This window comes from Vanessa atalanta, chromosome 6 (assembly GCF_905147765.1).
Source record: "Vanessa atalanta chromosome 6, ilVanAtal1.2, whole genome shotgun sequence".
NCBI classification, from domain to species: Eukaryota; Metazoa; Arthropoda; class Insecta; order Lepidoptera; family Nymphalidae; genus Vanessa; species Vanessa atalanta.
The window spans coordinates 10,049,989-10,072,499 of NC_061876.1; the positions used below are offsets into that span (position 1 = coordinate 10,049,989).

Here is a 22,511-nt window from a genome sequence, read left to right on the forward strand (position 1 = left end):
GAATATATTTCAGCGAAGACATATTAATAAAGAAATTAAAAGGCAAGCAGAATAAGAAATAACGTCGCCCAGACAGAATGTCAGCCACAGTAAACAACCTCAAACGCTATCCAAATTATGCAAGGGAAATGCAAGGGAGTACATCTGTATACGTGTGCACCTGCCCACGTACACAGATGCACTCTGCAGAGCAAAGACGCAGACACAGTTTTACATTTTAATGAGTTTTTTGATAGAGAACCCGATAACTATTACTCGTACAATAACCCGGCGTCTCGGAATCTGCAACAATATAAGTAAGCAACGAGGAAGTCAGTCAAAAGCCGTGATGGTTACAAAAAATAAAATAATTATCCCTACCATTGTAGTGATCTTAGTAGCCCTCGATTTAATTATCGGTGTGTATACGTATATGGAAAAAGCCAATTCGTTTGAAAGTGGTCGACCAAGTCACGAATATGGACAAGGTTTGTAGGTCGTAGAACTTTATCAGCTTGTAATACTTATTAAAAATGTTTATCATGTCCATGAGGCACGTATCATTATTATATGTTATCTATAATTATTTCAGATAAAATTTCATTTACTATTTTGTTTAGAAAAAAATTCAAACGTTTGATGAATATGAATTTCGATAAGATTCTAAATTCAAATGGAATAAGTCTATGGGTCTTATAATGGTACCAGGCGGTACCACTCATAATGCTATCGCATGCATTATTTTGTCTTATAATAATGGTTTTGTCAACTTCTATATATATTTATATATATTTTGTTTCTAGCCATTAAATATTGCCCACATGTAAACTTTTTGTAATTAGCTATCCGTTTTATGTTTAGAATAAGTACCCATAAAATAACGTAAATGTTTACTTCAAGGTCAGTGATGCTCAACGTCGACTGAATAAAAACGTATACAAAGATATAAATAACATTTTTGCTAAACCATGCCGTTATTTGTGTTGGATAAAGTCAAGATTTGTTTATATATTGTATGCATGAGTATTGAGTATTGGGTATTCCTTTTTATCTCCCCAAATAAGCCTAAGATCTAGTTTTGGTGGAGTTATTTTTAAAAAACATTTAAAATTCATAACGTGACGTAGGATATGATAGTATAAATAATTTATATTATGTGACATTGAGTAAAGTAACTGAGATAATATATTAAAGAAATATGCACGGAAATAGTTTATCACTGCCAAAAAGTCAACGAGGATTTTTTACATTAGCAGCTATCCCACTGCTGGGATAAAGGCCTCCTCTCCCTTTGAGGAGAAGGTTTGGAGCATATTCCACCACGCTGCTCCAATGCGGGTTGGCGGAATACACATGTGGCAGAATTTCGTTGAAATTAGACACATGCAGGTTTCCTCACGATGTTTTCCTTCACCGCCGAGCACGAGATGAATTATAAACACAAATTAAGCACATGAAAATTCAGTGGTGCCTGCCTGGGTTTGAACCCGAAATCATCGGTTAAGATGCACGCGTTCTAACCACTGGGCCATCTAGGCTCACGAGGATTTTATATGAACGCAATGCCTTTATTTGGGAATATAATCACTGATTAAGTTATTGATTTATAAAATAAAAATAACCAATACATAACATATGTATGTACCTACATGTTTGTCTAGAACATGTGACACGTCACATTCGTTGTATGAATAAATAACTATTTATGGAAAAGACCTTTGAACTTTTGATTACATTATTGTTTTGTTGATAAGTTAAGCATGTAATACATTATGTATAATAAGTATACATTTACTGTTTTTCTTGTAAAAAAAAATTACGAGTGACGTGCAAAAAATATTTCAAAATACATACTCAAAAAGCACCATAAGAATAAAATGCCATTTACATATCTAAACTCAAACTCATAACAAAAGGAAATACTTAATCACTAAAATTGAAACCTACAATAGCCATTAACAGTCTTGGTTAAGTCCAATTTCTATTATGTCTGTGTAACATTGCTCAAGTAGTGCTCAAGTAATTATTTTTGTTACATCAACGCAAATGGGCTTAGAACTTCAGAGAACGGTGACACGTGATTCACATAAACAATTCCATCCATATAGAATTGTTTTCTTGTTCAAAACAAGAACGCACGCTTATGTTTCATGACGATTTCCTTTTACATTTCCCATGTCAAAAGTGTAACTTTCATTAGTTATAATCTGTGATATATATATACGAATATACTTTTAATATAAAATATAATTTAACTTTCTAATATTTTTTTATGTGATAGATGGCAAACGAGCTGACCAGGAAGTCAGGAGGCTAACCTGATGCAAAGTGACTACCACCGCCCATGGACATATGCAACACCGGGAGCCGGCCTTTAAGGAAGGAGTACGCTCTTTTCTTAAGGGTTTTCCTATCGGTTCGGATAAACCGCCGGCGAAAGCAGGTTCCACAGTTCCACCAATTCCACCAACAGTTCCACCAATTACAGTATTTATAAATTTTTTTGATCGTACAATTAACTTAATATCAATTGATAGTTGAAGGTTAACCTGATGTAGAGAATCTACATCTTTTAGGCACCAGGCTCTGCAGATATGTATGATTACTTTATGGGAAAAATAAGTTCATTCAATTGTTTATTATTGCAATTTGTATATTTGCATCAGTCGGTAAAACCAAGTATTAAATAAACATTCATTCAGTCTTTTTATATATAGTCATTAAAATTTAATTAAGGAAATGGATGTATGACGCGTAGTTTATAAAAATAAATAAATATTAAAACTAAAATTGTTATTATAAAAAATAACAAGTAATTTTACTTACGAATATTGTGTCTGCAATTGTTTCCTTTTTTATACTATTTATTATTGTTGTTAAATGATGTTTATATATTCCTCCTACTTCTTCTGGGTGGTACCGAATACAGAGGTGTAACTACCAAACTGTGTACTATCAAACATTTGAAGGGTGAGTGAGCCAGTATCCTTAACGATTTTAGTGATAACTCATCTTCAAGGGATACTAGTCATTTGAGCAGGACATTGTGCATATGGATTATACATATAGTGTACAAATGTGTGCTGATTTTTATAGCTTTCGAGTCAGTTTTTACGATCGATTTAATTGGTCCTCCGCTTGAACCTTTTATGTATTTTCCGAGGCGCGAGATTGTTAACACGCAGTGTTTCTAGAATTTGAATATCTAGAATTCGGGCTGCTCCAGGAGCCCAATAACTTGTTATTAGACTAATTAATACGGACGGTGGAGAAATGATATATTAGTTCAAATGTCATGTACAACTGTCCATTGGAAGTGCAAGTAACACTTAATATTTCTACCAGCGTTAATGTCTGTGGCTGATGGAGTGATCATTTACCATCACGGGTTTGCTTGTACCCATTTACTTGGGCGATGTGAACTGTAAGCAAGCGATTTTTTTTTAAAACCAACCTTATATGACTGTAATATTGACTAATATTAAATGTGTTTTTCATATTACGATTTTGAATAACAAATTCTATAGTGTTCAATAATTTATATTTTTCCTTTTCATCTGATCAATAACCTATTGTATCCATTGTGAGGATTTTAATAAACTAAACACACTGATTCATCAGAGCTCCCAAAGCGGAGTTATTCCTTCACAAGCAATGATCATCTGCAATATTGGATGATTCACACGTGCACATAATATACATAACATAGATTATACTTTAAGGCACTGGTACATCTTTTTTGCTGATTAATGATGTATGTCTTTTACTGGTTAAAACCAGTTTTTATTACACGCAATGCGGAACCGGCTTGATCTAAGAGGAAAATCGAAAAAATTAAATGCAACACTTCACTTCACTTAACACGCAGTGATATTACTTTTGTTTTATACAATATTTTAAGTCTTCGTAATATTGTAAATACGTAATTCACACGAATGCTCAAATATGACATAATAACACAACAATTGCAATGCTATTAAGCGAACAAAATAATGACGGTCAACGCAAAAATTTGTCCGACACAATTTCTTTGATGTTGTGCATAATGTACAATTGTCAAGTATACGGAAATACGTATTTGCGTTATTTGCCATATTTGTACGACGCAAATAATCATGAAATATCCTCTGCAAATACACTACGCCAAGAGAAGTGCCGCTATAATAAGCGTGTTAACGGCCATAGTAAATATTATGAAACGTGTGGCTTAGTATGAAAGCCCATCAGGGTCGCATAGTTCTGCGAACTGACATTATATAAGTCAATTTCAAAATGTTTTGCTTTGCTTAATGCCAGTATCAGTATGATGTATTATAATCGCTTGAATTATGAAATTGGCGCATTGTCTTGCCTTGTTAAAATAAATATGCTCTATTATGTTGGATCGTGAGACGGACTTACGACTCTTCGTATTTTGAGCAAACTTTATATTCTATGATATTAATAGCTAGTTATAATTCACGATTTTACCTGCAGTTTGTCATCGTTATAGACATTCATTTTAACTGTTGCTCTTCTAATAGCGTGAAGGTATATAGGCCCGTATTACTTTTATAAAAAATAAATAAATCAGCTTAATTGATCAAAAGATTAGCGCTCGTAGATTTTATTGTTTAAAAAGATGTTTTAGTATATCTAAGATTTACAGACTTCGAAACATTAGAAGTCTACACTTTGTACGGCATGATACAACAAAATAATACAGAGAACCTTTTAATTTTAATCAGGTATTTAATAAATTGAGAAGATTATGTAGTATTATTATTATTATTAATATTTTAACAATTTATAATAAGAAACTTAATATAAAAACATTGTTTGTTAAAATATTTATGATATTTAGTACACTAGTGCAATATCTGAAATAATATTGATTGTCAATTGGAGTTGGAAATGTCTTAAGATCGAGTTCCAAGACTTGACCCAGACTACGAACAGGTGAAGTTAAGAAACTTGTAATTATTTTTTTTTTTTGCATTGCATTAGCAGCCCGTAAATGTCCCACTGCTGGGATAAAGGCCTCCTCTCCCTTTGAGGAGAAGGTTTTGGAGCATATTCCACCACGCTGCTCCAATGCGGGTTGGCGGAATACACATGTGGCAGAATGTCGTTGAAATTAGACACATGCAGGTTACCTCACGATGTTTTCCTTCACCGCCGAGCACGAGATGAATTATAAACACAAATTAAGCACATGAAAATTCAGTGGTGCCTGCCTGGGTTTGAACCCGAAATCATCGGTTAAGATGCACGCGTTCTAACCACTGGGCCATCTCGGCCCTTATTTTAAATTATTTTAAAGGATTAATATTTATGGTCAGAGGTATTCATAGACTAACTTACTCAAAAGAAGCCCATAGCTAGCACGTCTTTAATCGGGTTGGTGAAAATTTTGATATTATTTTTTCAAGGAATTTAGATAAAAATGTGTTTTACATTTTTATCTTCTGTAATTATGAGACACTACACGACAACTCTCTGTCAGTCTGTTGGTCTTTCGAAATCCACCCGAATTTATTCGAATTTTATAAAAATTAGTATGAAGCAAGCTTGAGCTCTAAGGAAGGATGTAGGCTACTATTTTATGTCTTAAATCTGACGACCAACCCCAACATACTACTACATAAGCGAAACCGCGGGCGACAATTTTTTAAGATATTGCCAATATTCAAATTAATATCTTTGCGACATATGCAATATCGTAGATAATGTAATCTGGTTCATGTGAAAAAAGTTTACGATTTAAATAATCACACGTTACGTCAATTCGTCTCGGTTACATGTTTGGTGGGTTTTGTTTACTTAAATGTTATTGGTTGTCGTGTCTGCGTGCACGCAAGACAATTTCGAGATTACGTTATACTTTGTTTAAGATCACATCATTTTGTTTTTGTATTGAGAACGAAACATTATAATTTGTAATGTGTAAACAAAAAAAAAGGAAATAATTAAATTCATTATAAGATTTTTTGTTCAAAAGTAAAGACGAGTATAAAAACGGGTCACGCTTCAAAAATATTAAAAAAAAAACGTTTTGGAAATATTCATAGTAATAAGTATATATATACCGACATATATAATGAAATTGTTGTCTTTGTTACAAAGGTTCGTATGAAAAAATGATTAAAAACATTAATTTTTATGAAATGTATTATAAAAGTCTATATTATGACGCAATGCTTAATCATATTATAGAGAGGTTCCATTTTTGAAAACTTGTTTATCTGTGTACGTTTTTGACATTAAAAGAGGATTTTTTAAAATTGTATTTCGATTCAATTTTATTTATTCAAAGGCAAAGCAAAAATTGCGGCAAACTCTTCATTAACAAGTTAACTAGATTGGAAAGCACCTGGTATAAATATCAATTATTCCAATCGCTTGAGGTTCGCTGACGACCTTGTCCTGATCTCAGAAAGCCAACTACAATATATAATAATCTATTTATTGCACGAGCCTAGTAACGGTTTCGAAAAAAAAAACATTCTGTTGTCTATGAAATAAATTTGTAATGTTAAGCATAAGCCTAAATATTGTATCAGTTATGTAAAAGCCGTAGGTGTAATCTTTAGTGGTAGGCCAAGTATTAAAAAATTAAACGTTAATTACTTCTAACTTAAATTTAATTGTAGTTATATAGTATAGTTAAGATGTAGCATATTATTGCTAACGTTAATCAGAAGAATATATTTTTTAGAATGGTAATATATATACCAAAGAAGTTGTTTAAGTAATAATTAAAAAAAACATAAAAAGGATATAAGTAGAAAAGAAAACCAATAAAATACATACATATATATAAATAATAAGGCACGCAAGGCCGTTCTAATTGTAAAAAGCAATCTCTTTGTATAGATAGATACGAGTAAGATTATCTTAGTCGAAGGCGTTGTATTTTATTTTATTCTTATACACTACAACGTATGAACAATTAAACAGCAATCCGAAACTAATTATTTTATTTTGTTGTAATTGTAAATGTTGTATTTTTCATAAAATCAAGCGAGGAATTCGTCGTCCTCGTAATTTTCCACTGTTTACTTTGGAAGCAGTAAAAAAAGTTTTTTTTTTAAATAGGCAGTCGGACGGAAAATGGGCCATCTGATGGTCAATCAAATGGTCACACTATCGCCCATAGATATTGGCATTTGGCTCTATAAATGTATTAGCGCGATGTATGAAATGGATACGCTGTCCACTTCGGGAACTAATGTGTTATGTCCCTTGTGCCTGTAGCTATACTGGCTCACTCACCCTTCAACGCGGAACACAACAACACTAAGTATTGCGTATTGTTACAACGCTATTATACACACATATACACAGACATATGTTAAAGTAATAAGTTATTTATTTAACTTCTCCTTAACCTAGTACAACACATTATGACGACATTGTAAATCTTAATAGAGCACGTATTCTTACTTTAAACAAGAGCATTTTTGCAAAATGAGTGAACAAAAGGCGAGGCCATAGAACAATCTACTTTCTAAAACAAATTGATTCGACTTTCAACAAATTGCGCTGCTCCCTTGCGCGTGCGCAAACGCGATGAGCTGACATTGCTTCCTGCTTTTGTATGATTAGATTAGATGAGAATTGGAAAATTTTAATCTTCTAACTATATAAATGACACACTTCACTTGGCACTAGACAGGAAAGTGAAACATCATAAGGAAATCTGTTTGTATATAAAGAAATTTATAGATAAGTTTCCGCCCACCCGCGACGAGAAGCATTTTGGATTACATATTGTAAGCTTGCCTGTGCCTAGATTAAAATATTTACAGGTTTGCTGCAGTATTTTCTTTTATTAAAAAGCGCTAAGTAGCTAACTATTGCCTAAAGGCTCATCGGCTAGGGCCAAAATTATGATTAAATTAAATTGCACTGTACTAGAAGAAATATATAAGTAATTTTAAGCCTTATAGAGCCGGAGAATCTATTTCAACGCGCTAATCTGTCGACCCGTCTGCTAGATTTGATAAATTATTTGAGGAAAGTTTTAGTTTACATAGTTTCATAATAATTTCAGCAACCATAACGCAAACAAAATTTCAAAATTTACAACTGAACTGTAAGTCAGTTCCACTCAACTATTGTAAAGACTTTTTGTAGTACATTGATTAAACAAAAGCTTAAATTAATACCGATTCTTTATCTTTATTAATAATCAATTGTTTATTTATCGAAGAATTTTGTTGTTGGTTATTGTGACTTGAAATTGAAATATTTTTATTTAGGATTATAATACTTATTACTTTTATCTGCAAAGAATTTAGCTTGACTAAATATAGTAAATTCAGAAATGTAATAATATCAGTATGATACGTTTTATATTTAGGACCGACAGAATCATTGTTATCGTTGTACGGACGATTAATATTTTATATTACGGATTTTTGTTATCAATTGCGTTGATTACTACCGGCGTTACTTTATATGATATATATTTTCGGGGAGAGATTTCAATAAATGTAGTAATGTGTGATATGGATTTAACACTTACGTTCCCAATTAATAAATTCAGTATTTCCTTAAACATTTCTTTGTAGCTTTCAAAAGCAACGATTTGCCATACAGACTTTCCAATTTAAATTTCACGCATAGTGTTGATTTGCATACACAGCTTTATTTAACTCTTAACCTTAAGACGGAATTCAATTTTTAAATTCAAAACTGACGCACTATACAAACTGTCGTTCCTATTTACGGGATGAATTCCCAAAAATATTTTCTCTTACGTTATAAATGGATACATTTTTTTTGCTAGTTCTAGCTGTGAACGCTGTGCGTGATTCAATTATTTTTAAATTTATTAAGGTATTTTAAAAAAAAAAATACTGAATATTAAAATTGAATTAACAAGACCAAAAAATGATTCTACAGAATTTCATACACTTACTTAGATAGATCCAGATACTTACATACCTATTATATCTATGAATATTATATGCCGTACATATTACAGATATATATTTAGTAAAAAACATTCAGACTTAGTTTTTATATAATACTGTATCTTCAATTTCACTCTAATTATTATATAACTTTTAGCTTTACCTATGATGTATTTTGTTTAGGGGGTGACTATGCTTTGTCTTCTTCTTTCGAATATCAAATTAAGGATGACAGAGAGAGACAAATCAGTGTTTCACTGAACTCCCGATAAACAAAGTTTATTAATGACGTCGCTAAATTTCGTTTTCTGGAATTTAATTGGAGTTTACTTTTGAAAAGTAAAATTTTAATGGTCTTCGAGTTTATTCATTCGAATTTCAAAACGTAGTTCATTTTTTAAAACGAAGCAAGATCATTAGTGACGGAAAGTTCAGTCATTAGGAGAGTTCCGATTGTGGCATAAATTTAAATTATTCTTGTTAATATAAAATATTTTTATTAATGATGCAATGAAAATTATTATGATTTATGTATGAAGATTATTATTGCCAGTATAAAGTTAAATAAGGCGGTAGTTGTATGAGCATGCTGCAGTTGCATCTGTCTCCTATTAAAAAAAACGGAATATACATTGATAAGACATTTGATACATAAATAATAATTATTGTAGACAAATTAATTTTAAAACTTCATTATAACTTTCTTTTTTTTTTTAATAATTGTAGCAATTATATAATATTGTATAATTGTAATAGGGAAGTATTGAAAACAGACTTTTTATCGTAAACAATTAAACAATTTCTCGAGACTGATAATTTTTTTTCTATGTGTACGTCAAAGTGAACGCCCAGTACAGCGGCTCATGTAATAATCAATTATTATTACTTTTTTTGTTAAGGAAAGTCCATATACTCGTTTTTTAAAGTAACGTAACGTTACACTTGTTACAATTTTACACTGCTGGGCAAACACTCATCCCAATAAGATAAAAGTACGAAGAGAAAGCTAAAAGTCGAGCTAGCCCAATAAATAGTTATGAAAAGATGAATACGTGGATGTTAAAGGAAGATCACAGGTTCAAATTGAATAAAACACAAGTTTCCAATTGCTTAAGTTTATAATTTATCTAAGGAAGACATCGTCAGGAAACCTGCATCAACGGAAAAAATCCACAGTGAAGCAGCGAGTTGGAATAAGATTAAAATATTTTTCTTATTTAGAAATTCGAATTCTTGTAGAAGGTTCTAAGTAATAGTTAATTATTTATTATTTATAGATAAATAACTGCATTAAAAATGTCGAGTCCTTTTGACCGTATTTAAATAACGGCGGTCATTCCGAAAGGTTAGTCAACTGCGCATAAGATATTCTGAGCAAGTGTGAGTGAGTGCAGATATAAATGCACTCTATTCCGTCACTCTCGTAGTCAGATGAGATGACAATCCTACGACTGGAGAGAGACCGACATACACACACAAATACAAATATATGTATGTATATATTGTTTTCCAACGACAAGAGGAGTAAAGACCAATAAACAACTGATCGAGATCTGGAATAATCAATGATATTAATAATGGGTTCGCGAAAAAATACGTTTTTATTTTAAACTTAGATAGTAGGCGGGTAGGCACGAAAGCATAAACACGCAAATTTTAGAGCTCTGTATTTTTTAAATATTTAAATTATTAATTTTCATATATGTTATAATTTAATTGTACCTGTGTATAAGTTGGCGGTCACTGAACTTTCTTACAAATCATTACCTTTTCACTTTAATCACTTCACATAAATATGGACACAACAGCTGAGCAGCTTTTAAAAAGCATGGAAGAGCTTTCAAAATTATTTAACTCGAGGATGGGCGAGTTTGAGAAAAATTTGCCGCAACCCACTTCTGCTTCCAATCCAACAGTGAAAGCCTTAGCTGGAGAATTCCTAACTTTTAAGACCTTTGTTTGGAAATCATTAGGCATTCTCAAATCCCAGATTGAACTTCTTGTCCTTGGCTTCGATCGCTTGGAGACACAGTCTAGAAGAAAGGTCTTACTTCTTCATGGCATTACGGAGAGTGTGGATGAGGATGTGGTAAAGAAGACGATGACTGTGTTGACGGAGCAGATGAAACTGACTAATGTTAAACCTGAGTCACTTGAATCTTGCCACAGGTTAGGTGCCAAAAAGAACTCGGCTCGGCCTATCTTAGTGCGCTTCACAACTGTGCAACTTCGCTCAAATGTCTGGAGGGCTAAAACATCGTTGAAAGGTTCCTCAATTAAAGTAACGGAATTCTTAACAAAGTCCCGACAGGAAGTTTTTGTTGCGGCTCGAAATCATTTCGGGATTCGAAGATGTTGGTCTGCAGATGGCATCATAATTATTGTTCTGCCGGACAAATCCCGTGTTAAGGTCGTGTCTCAAGATGAACTAAAGCAGCTGATAGCTAAGTATCCTAAAAACACGACAGCTCCATAGTGTTAAAACATATTTGTTAATTTCTTAAGTTTGTTATTGTTACCATAATTATTTTCGTCATGTTTTAACATTCTAAATATTTTATATTGTAATTGAGGGTACACTGAAGTCGCTTTGTTCACTTAATTTATCTTAATTTTAAACAGTTAAACGTTATCTTTTTAAATTTCACTAACTTTTTAGTATATTAAGGTATTCTCGATAAAAATAAAACATATGATTGACGACAATATTTGATTATGTCACTGTCAACTGTCAGCTGTCTATTTCACGTCGTCTACTATCTGTGAGCTTTGCGTTTAGTTATTGCATTAACCACTTTTTAATTTTTGATTTAACTTTTATTTTAACTTAGCTTGTTATTTATTTATTTTTTTGTTTTTTCCTCTTGTTATTTTTTTTTTCCGTTAATTACGTTATTGATAAAATTCATACCTATGTATTCATACCTATGTTTGCCTTGCAGTCAACTTATACATAGGAATAGTGTTGTTATTGGCAAATAGTTATTTAGTTTTTTGTATTTTTAGTCTATACCATAATTAGATATTTATACTGTTTTATATAGTGTTATATATATATTTATATATATTTATTTATTTTCTTTCTATTTATTTCTACTTTGATGAACTTTGAAGATGATTATTTTTCTTGTACGTCAGATGATTATGAAAGTGCCTTAAGCAGTAACAATGACTCACTATCTGATACTGAACTTCTGGAGGCAAATCTCCAGAAAGTATTCCTCCCAAATAAAAACCTCCTTTCACTGGTGCATATCAACGCGCAGAGTCTACCAGCTCACCATTCTGATCTTCTAACATCCTTTGACACTAGTGTAGTCGATTGCATTCTAGTTTCTGAAACATGGCTAAAACCCTCCCTACCGTCTACTTCTTGTTCTCTACCCGGCTACCAACTGTTTCGCCATGACCGCATTGGGCGTGGTGGAGGTGGAGTGGGTATTTATTTGCGCGGAGACATTCCGGCCAACATTACTCTCTGCTCCCCACCACATTCTGTAGACTCTATAGAATATCTTTTTTTAAATATTGAGATACATCATAAAAAAATTCTACTTGGTGTTCTTTACAACCCTAGTGATAAAATTAATTATTTTAATGACCTTGAAAACATTTTAGCTAACCTTTTACCGAACTTTGATCACGTAATATGCATGGGCGATCTGAACACGTGTATATTGAAAGACGATACACGAGCACAGAAACTGAATGCATTGCTGTCTTCTTTTAATTTACATTTACTTTCAATGTCTTCGCCCACTCATTACTTTCCTGGCTGTAAGCCTTCATTGATTGATTTGATGTTTGTCTCTAACCCTCATTTTGTTATTTCTCACGGTCAAATGACTGCTCCCTTTTCCTATCATGACTTAATTTTTCTTACTTATAAAGTGCGCCCTCCTAAGGTTAGAGGCAAAGTATCTATTCAGCGCGATTTCAAGCATATTAACCTTGAACGTTTGAGAGAGGACGTAAGAAATATCGACTGGTCGTCACTACTATATTCTAATAACATTGATGCCATGGTCAACGATCTAACTACTGAACTGATTCGTATATATGACATCCATGCTCCTGCACGACCAGTGCGGATGAAGCATGCACCAGCTCCCTGGTTAACACCAGTAATCAGAAATACCATGGCAAAACGCGATAAAGCCAAGAGTCGATATAAAAAGTGTGCATCTGAGGAAAATTTTGTAGCATACAAAAGATTACGTAACATCTGCAACAGAATGTGCAGGGACGCAAAACGTCGCTACATTCACTCAACAATCAAAAATCTCTGTCAAACCCAAGTTTGGAGTTTTTTAAGGTCAATGGGTGTGGACAAAACTCCTGTAGCCTGCCACAGTTCCGTTGACCTTAAAGCACTAAATTCTTTCTTCACTAGCCCTCCCACTACTGTAGATCCTATAACGAAATCAGATACTCTTTCTTATTTATCTTCTCTTGAACCACCAAACTGTCCCTCTTTCTTTTTCCAGTTGGTTTCTGAAGATGTTATCAAGAAGTGTGTCCGTTCTATTTCCACCAAAGCCATTGGTAGCGATAGCCTCAGCCTTAATATGATACTACCAGTGTTGGATGACATTGCACCAGTGATCACCCACATTATAAATTATTCACTTTCATGCAATGTCTTCCCAACACTCTGGAAGAAGGCTATCGTTATACCTCTTCCCAAAACCAGCAATCCTACTTCTATGTCCCAATATCGTCCTATATCTATCCTCCCTATCCTCTCTAAGGTAATTGAGTCCATTGTACACGAACAACTTTATTCCTTTCTTACAACTTACAACCTGTTATGTCCTTTCCAATCTGGCTTTCGTCCATCCCACAGCACTGTTGGTGCCTTGCTGAAGATAACGGAGGATGTGCGGTGGGCTATGGATAACACCAAGCTCACTGCAATTGCTCTGTTGGATTTTAGCAGCGCCTTCAACTCCGTTGACTTTGACATACTTCTTGGTTCTCTTCGTGCAGTCAACGTCTCTCCTCTTGTTATTAACTGGTTTCATTCATACCTCTTCGGACGCCAGCAATGTGTAAAAACCGACGATTCCTCGTCAGATTGGTTAGAGCTCACGGCTGGTGTCCCTCAAGGCGGCGTACTTTCACCATTACTGTTTTCTGTTTTTATTAATAACATTTCCCGATTTATTACTTCTCCCTTCCATCTGTATGCAGATGATCTACAGCTTTATCGACATTTTAGTTTGGCTGAGCTACCCAGGGCTGTTGATTTACTGAATATGGACCTGTCTGCTATTCAGTCGTGGGCTATATCTTTTGGCCTTCTTGTGAATCCCAAAAAATCACAAGCTATAATTGTAGGCAGTAGCAGGCTTAGAAGCAAGCTAGACTGGGGGCTAGTCCCCAAACTACTTTATGACGGGATTCCAATTTCTTACTGCGATTCAGTAAGGAACTTGGGTCTTATTATTGACTGCAATATGTCCTGGGTAGCCCAAGTCAATGATGTTAGCAAGCGGATACACTACACTTACCACTCTCTTAAACGTCTCCAATACTTTCTCCCTTTCAGCACAAAAATTATGCTAGCGCAATCTCTTCTTCTACCAATCCTCGACTACGCTGATGTGTGCTATTTGGATGTGACTGAGGAGCTACTTAATAAATTAGAGCGTCTTCAAAACCTGGCTATTCGGTTCATTTACGGTCTACGTAAATATGACCATATATCTGCATTTCGTAATCAACTTAAATGGCTCCCTATCCGCCTTCGCCGTGATATGCACATCCTGTCAGTCCTTTTTAATATTCTTAATGATCCAAATTCTCCTGCTTACCTTCGCTCCCGTTTCAACCTTCTTCCTCCTCCAACACGTTCCAGACGTTCCTGTATTACTTCAGAGTTAGTAGTGCCTAGAGGTAATACAAAGTTTCTGCTTAACTCCTTCACGGTACGTGCAGCAAATCTCTGGAACAGTCTCCCAAAACACATTCAAAAGAGTCCAAACATCAACCTCTTTAAAAAAAGAGTAAAAGAGCACTTTCTCTCACTACTTTCATAAATTTTGACAAATTTACTATTATCTTTTAGTTTATTTTTTATTTTTACAGTAGATATATTTATAATATTTGTGTATTTAGATGTAGTATAAGTATAATAATTTAGTATATATGTATTTATTATATTATAGATATTTATATAAACGTAATACATATTATATTAAAATTATTTTATATTATATATATTATATTATATTAAAATTGTTTCTTTTATATATTATTAGTAAGAGTATCTAATGTTGCACTACTTATACCTGCTACATAACACTATCTCTTACAGCTGTGGGTTGGCTGGAAGAAATTTCTTTTAGAAATAAGCCCGCCATTGTGAACAATAATCTCATGAGTAAAATTACCATGTAAAAAATTTCTCAGTGCAATAAAGAGTATTATATATAAAATTAAAGTGGACGTATTAATTTAGTGGAATAGTATATTTAAAAAAAAATCAAGGACTGTTTGTAGTACATAACAGGGCAGAAACCTCCCTTACTTTGAAAATTCCAATTAAATGTATTGTCCCGAACATAAATTTGAATCTAAGACCTTCAACCTTTATACACTAGTCACCAAAACAGCGAGGCAGTTAAATAATTATATAGATTTGTATAAATATTGTACATTTGTATTGTAAATTGATTTTCTTTTTTCAAAAAATCAACAAGTACACAATCAAAAGAAAAGTAAAAAAAACCGGATGTCGATATTCTCTCAGTTCAAGGGCAGGTGTACCGGTTTGACTGTACATGAACGTGTAGTCATTATTTATTAAAACCTCTTAGTAATTATTCGCCATGAGTTGAGCTCTCGACGTCTATAGAGAACGAAGTCCATTATATTCAATGCATACATAATACATAGTTTAGACAGCGTCTGGTTTACTTCATAATTAATACTCTATTGTATTTGTATATTTTGTTGTTGTAGTATTAATTTAAATTAATTAAAATTGAATTGTCTAAAATATTTCTGGACTAAATATATATATAAATGTAATACTTTTTGTAACTGTCAAATGCGATTAAAGTTTTAGTTATAGATAAATATTTTATTGTATTTTACTTATTTCTACTTTCTCAGAGTAATTATTTTATAAGCTTAAGTGTCGATCAACCAATCCATTCAATTAAACTTTAATGATTGGCAGTTATTATAATAAAACATTTCGAATTCTATTTCTCGAAATTAATTGGATTTATTTTTGAATAGTAAAATTTTATTGATCTTCTAGTTTTTTAATTGTAATTGTTTTTAAGCTTAATAAAATTAATTGAATTATAAATTATAAAAGTAATTTTGAAATATCATAGAGCGGAATTTATATAGTTGAACGCAACTATTTAAGGAATAACTATAGACCCATTTTTATTAGATTGTTTATAATATTTTTTTAACTGTTTATTAAAGAAGGTTTTAAATCTAATACTTATTTAAAATAATCTGGATATTGTTAAGCTTAAGCTTTCTTTATATTACAAAATTTAACGCAAAAAATGTGAAGTGTGCTCTACAAACGTTACATGGCTCGCGAGTGTCTCCACTTCAAATGCTCGGTACGATTTTTAAACTGAATGGAAGTCGTTAAAATATTTAGATACTGAAATTTATTAAATTGTGACATGGTATAGTTTATATTTTTAAATTAACCCAACCATTTAATTATTAGGATACGATACAAGTAATTGACTGAATTATACATTTCAGATAATCAATTCTATATAATAGTCCCCATGTATTTTTACCCCTGACAACGTGTAAGTTAAATTTTGATGATGAATGGTTGATATGTTAGACGTGAAAGCGTAACAAACAAATTGTTGTATTTATAATAATTTCACAATTAAACTGCCACAAAATCATGTCGATCTGTGAAAATCAAAACCAAATCTGTACGGTAACCGTACATATTTCCGAAGTAACCTATGTGCTATTCCAGACTCTCTCATCTTTCTGTGTGCCAAATTTTATCCATATTCGCTCAGCCGTTCTTTGTTGTTGAGTACATCCAACCAACCAAACTTTTGCACTTATAATAGATACTAGTAATTAGTAGAAGTAATTACTTAGACACTTAACTTTCCGAAATCTTTTTGGTCCTATTCTAATGTTATTTTGATACTGACTTAAATTCAATTCAAGTGATCATTTTTATCCCAAATACATATTACGAAATCTACAAATTCAACTGATAAGTCTGAGTAAGTAATACAAAATATGTGAGGTGTCACGGTATCCTCGATCAGCGTCGTAACTCCATAGCACAATGAGTTATAAATTACACCTTCCACACGCGATTCGCTATGCACTATCGCTTCGTTTAGTACTTTAAGCTCTTGAAGCTTCATAGCATCATGCACCTTATGGTTAATACTTTGTAACTATTTTTGAATGCCATTCAAAAGTTGATTCGTTGGAATGTAGTCAAAAATAGAGCAAATCGTAAGTTTAATAAGAAATCCAATTTTCTTCGGAGTTAAGGGATGACTATGTTTTGCCATCGTTTGGTGTCTGTGAATATATCATTAAGTATATACTTTAAATTAAAATTTATAATCTAAAAAAATATTGACTCGCGTAACCGGAAAGAGATAAAAATCGCCGATCAAGCAGGTTTGCTTATAACATCAATTAATTGAACGATGATGATCAAACTAATATTGACAAAAGTAATTTCTAGTTTACTTGTAGTCAGTGAACAAAGCTTAAATGATCTAGCTGTATTCTGTAACCGAAGAACAGAACAGAAATTCACGTCGAATGTAACAATATAACCTGCATCTTTTTTTGAAGTCGATTTAAAAAGGTGAATTAATAAAAGGGTTTCACTGCCATTGGAGGCAGATGTTCATTAAGCGATTGAGTCGAGCAGATGTTATGTTTAATTAAAACCTATCCCGATACTGTTTTATGCATACAACTATATATACTCTATTTCAACCATAAGTGGAGAAAGGCTAAATAAACAATATTTGACAGAAAATTGACGCGATATCTTTGCTCGAGAGCTTGATTAATCTATGATTTTCGGAAACTGTTATCAGAATTTTGAAAGGAAAATAAAAGTGGATATAAGTAGTTAAGTGTAATAGCATTGTATTAATAATTAAAGATATATTAATCATAAACTCTTATTAGTGCACAATATAGGTGAGTTATTAACGCATGAAATACGTAAATCTTAGGTTTGTTTATCTTTATTCCTACTTCGATTGGAATAGGCTATAGTTAGGAACATAGATAATGTGGGTGTGGTTCATCGTACAAAAAAATGTGAAGTCTTCGATGTACCTTATGGTTTTTAGATACGCATTTTGACTATTATTATTCTGTTCATTTTATTACCTTGTACTTTAATAGTTTGTTGATTGTTTTTTTTTTTTAATATTTTGGTGAAGTTATTTGGTATATTAATTGGGTTAAGTTCACATTATATTGCGCATGTTGTGCTTACCGCTTAGTGGAATAGCATTTGATGATGTCCTTTTATTTAGTGTTAGTGCCGTGATAATTTATATTATTTTCTTGGACCCATATATTGACTTTATGAATTTTAATGATTATTGATATTTTTGATACGTAAGTTTTTGGAATATGAAATATAACGGGGACGATAATGTAGTCATGACATGTGTATTAATAAAATTTAATTATATTTTATTTTTCTCTGGACACACCTTGCACACATTCATATATGTAGTGCGAAGTGCGCAAATAATTTCGGAATACGTTTTGCAGCAGTCGAATAATAAGTGTAAATTCTCACGCTTCTTAATTTTAAAGATTATCACATTCCGTGTAACACGATGTCGTTCTATTATGAGAATTAATTACGAAGAATTTTTATCGTATTTTGTACGTGAGACACAAATACTACATAATCTTGGCCGGTCATAAGGATTTATTTACAGTCGTGAATAGAATTGTGCTTTATCTGAAAGATTTTTATAATATTCCAGTAAATGGAATAAAAAAAAATTATAAAAATGACGTGGAAATTAACATATAAATAGTAATACGAATTTAATATTATCCGTCTATATTATTAATTTTATAGATTATTTGCGGATTTGAAACCAGATTAGTATTTTTTTTTATCTTGTCTGGACCGAGTTGTACCTGTCGTGATCTCGAGATGACCGTCTGGTCCCCCTGCTAATACATAAAGATTTTTATTAGAATTTACATAATTCTAGCTTACTAAGCCTTTGGTAATAAAATAAGGAAAAATAGAGTTTAGAACATTATAATAAAATACATTGTGAATTTTAATTGCAAATCACGTATTACGTATTCAAAGGACCATTCTAGTGTTGTACAATACATCGATAAATCCATAAGAGATCACAAGTTGTATCGAGTTAGTATATGAAGTACCAGTCTCTATAATTGTATATGTCTCTGGTGACATAAGTCATCCTCTCTTTTTTGAGGAGGCTTATTCCACCACGCTGTTACAATTTGTAATATAGATATTGTTATTACACTTGTGGCCGAATTATATGGAAATTAGATATATGCAGGTTAACTCACGATGTTTTCTTTGACTGCCGACCACGAGATGAATTATAGGCATAAATTAAGCACACGGAAATTCAGTGGTGCTTGTCTGGGTTTCAACCAGTAATCATCAGTTCTGACTAACGTTTTCTAATCACCGAATCATCTCGGCTCTACCTACATATGAGAAATATATAAATAAGTATTCAATATATCAATAAATTTTCTCAGAATTAAAATTTAATTTATTTTATATCGTCATTCTCACATTAGGTACTTCAATATAGGTTTTTAAATAATAGTTTAGTAAGATTGTATGACTTAAGTTTATTGTTATCATTTAATGACCTATTAAGGCCAGAAATAATTAGATGTTTATATATATAATCATGTAGTTTATTAATAATCAACTAGATATTGTAAGTGGTCGTTAAACTTATCTGATGTAAATAAATAAATCTTGAAAAACCTTTAACAATGAATCAAAATACGTATCCGACGAGACAACTTAGCAACTGTTATCAATTAACAATTAAAAACAAATTATGATAGCAAATGGACTTTCACTGAAATATTATTCAAGAATTTCTTATCGCCATACATATATTTAAGTAATAATGATTAGTTTTATATACTCAATTAAAAAATAATCAAGGTTTTCGTCTAAGCCGGACCATTAGCTCCATAACGAATTACATATCTGTACTATGACACGGTCAAACTGTCCATCAACTGTGACATTGGCAATAAATGAACGAGATTACAAATTAATATATGATGCAATTCAATCGATTTCCTTCAACGATACGAGAAGTGATTAGGAAGCGTTATAAAAACACTGCTTTAAAATAAGCTTATAGTTGTATAGGGGCTTGGTATCGATTTTAAAACCCTATAAAAGTTTCCGAGGGGAGTAGGGTTAACGCACGCGGCGGCACGCTGCAAGGTTCTCTGAGCCAAGGTTCGTTTGCCAAAACGGGATCGCATCTGTCTGTACGGGCCCTATCGACCGATTTTACTAACGCTTTTCGTTGGCGAATTTGTGACTCATGCGTCCGTCTCGATATAACTTTAAGTTGATCAATAACAAACAGGTAATCTAGGTTAGATGTGACCAGTGAATACATACGAATAGAATTTAAATTAAGTTTTCGTTGATTTAGTTATTGAGATTATTATACACGGGTCTATTCATTCTGTTGTATTTTATAACTATTAACGGAAGGTAAACATTTTTTTGCAGTGAATCATAACGAAAGGTGTCTTTAACAATGGCTAGCGGTATTCGCTTTTAAATGTAAATACGATTCCAACGTCTCCAATGTCAATCGCATAGATAATAAATAGGTAATTTTAATGATTGACGAACATAAAATATGTTAAAATAAACAAATGTTATTCATTAAATGATAAAAATATTATCCATTCAATTAAATCATAGGTACTAACCATCAAGCATACATCGCCTCGAATTGAAGTCGTCATCCCCAAAATCGTCATGGAAGGTCGTCTTGTCCTTTGCCACATCCATATTTTCGCACTAGACACTACACATCACTCAGATCACAACTTACGATGCATTATATCACAGAATAAGGCCATATCATGGAATAGTTTCGGAAACTACGTTGGGTGTGTTATCGCTTTCGAATATAAATAATCGTAATGAGGCAGGCGACCGTCGCGCACCAGCCGTTCAATGTCAGTATCGACTGGACAATCAATTATGCGACACAGCGTAAAGAGGAGTCGTGTGTCGCAAGACTCGGGCTCAAGCACAATATCGGAACAGGGCGCATGCGTGAGTACTCTGCGTTTTTGTTTCAGCACGCTTGCGCGAGGGGCGCATGTCGATACGGACGGCGAGGCGTTCTGGCGTCGGCGGGTCGCCATGCTTCACTGGGCACATTTAGCCAATGCCATAGATCATAATTCATCAACTGATTACAATTTCCCAGTATAAGGATACAACAAAGTCATGACGTCAAACTTTACGAGATATTTCTATATCAATTGTTTATTAAAGCTGTTGTTGTAGTTAGGTATATGAATGACATTTTTTTGACCTTGCAAATTGATATTAGTTTTATTACTACGTTTAACGAGTGTAGGACTTGTTTTTTATTTAACTATTCATGTATTTGTAGTTCGATGCTGAGATATTTACACCTGCAAAATGCCAGATAGTAGATTTGCTATTTTATAATAACAGGCGCTTTAGCACAAGATTTTACTAATTAATTTATATGTTTATTAAACCTGTATAGATTTTTAAGCAGTATGAATATCATTGACTTAATATGGTATAATCTCATTAAATAAGGTCAAACTAGTAATCGTTGATCAATTAATTAACATTCACATTAATCGCTTTATCTCTGTTGAAGAGCAAGAGTTAGAAACTATGAATATATTCATATGATATTTTTAAGGTTATTATTTTACTTTTTACGTGAAGACGTTTATTGAATTTGAGACAAATTATGAATTTTATGTGTTGGTAATCATAAAAAAGAAGTTATATTATTCAATATAAATATATTCAGCCCTACCACCCAATGTTAGGGGTTTGAGTAGGTTCCTTTACCAGCAAGCATTCAGTGGTTTCCAGGTTAAAACCCACAATCTTTCGTTAAGATTCACGGGTTCTAAGCACTAGGCCATGCCGGCTCATTAAGGGGTTAACGGTCTTACTAATGGATGTTGTACAGCGGGTCAATAGTTACAGAGCGATTATCTCTGTCTGACATCAGATTTCGACAGTTGTAAGAAGAAGATAAAGCATTTTGTATACATAACATACATACATAAGCAGCCCGTAAATGTCCCACTGCTGGGATAAAGGCCTCCTCTCCCTTTGAGGAGAAGGTTTGGAGCATATTCCACCACGCTGCTCCAATGCGGGTTGGCGGAATACACATGTGGCTGAATTTCGTTGAAATTAGACACATGCAGGTTTCCTCACGATGTTTTCCTTCACCGCCGAGAACGAGATGAATTATAAACACAAATTAAGCACATGAAATTTCAGTGGTGCCTGCCTGGGTTTGAACCCGAAATCATCGGTTAAGATGCACGCGTTCTAACCACTGGGCC

At 32.9% G+C, this 22,511-nt stretch overlaps 1 protein-coding gene across 2 annotated transcripts in view; it reads right to left on the reverse strand.

The window, feature by feature from the left end:
- The window catches only part of LOC125065003 (cerebellar degeneration-related protein 2), a 90,166-nt gene that overhangs the window by 12,997 nt on the left and 54,658 nt on the right, over positions 1-22,511 (reverse strand). Inside the window, exon 1 of one of the 2 annotated variants that reach the window (XM_047672384.1) lies at positions 20,865-21,292. The exons of the other annotated variant lie outside the window; for it this stretch is intronic. Within the exon in view, the coding sequence (XP_047528340.1) occupies positions 20,865-20,946 (82 nt within the window). The 5' untranslated portion in view covers positions 20,947-21,292. Of the gene's footprint in view, positions 1-20,864; positions 21,293-22,511 lie in introns of those variants that run through there. 2 annotated transcript variants of the gene reach the window in all.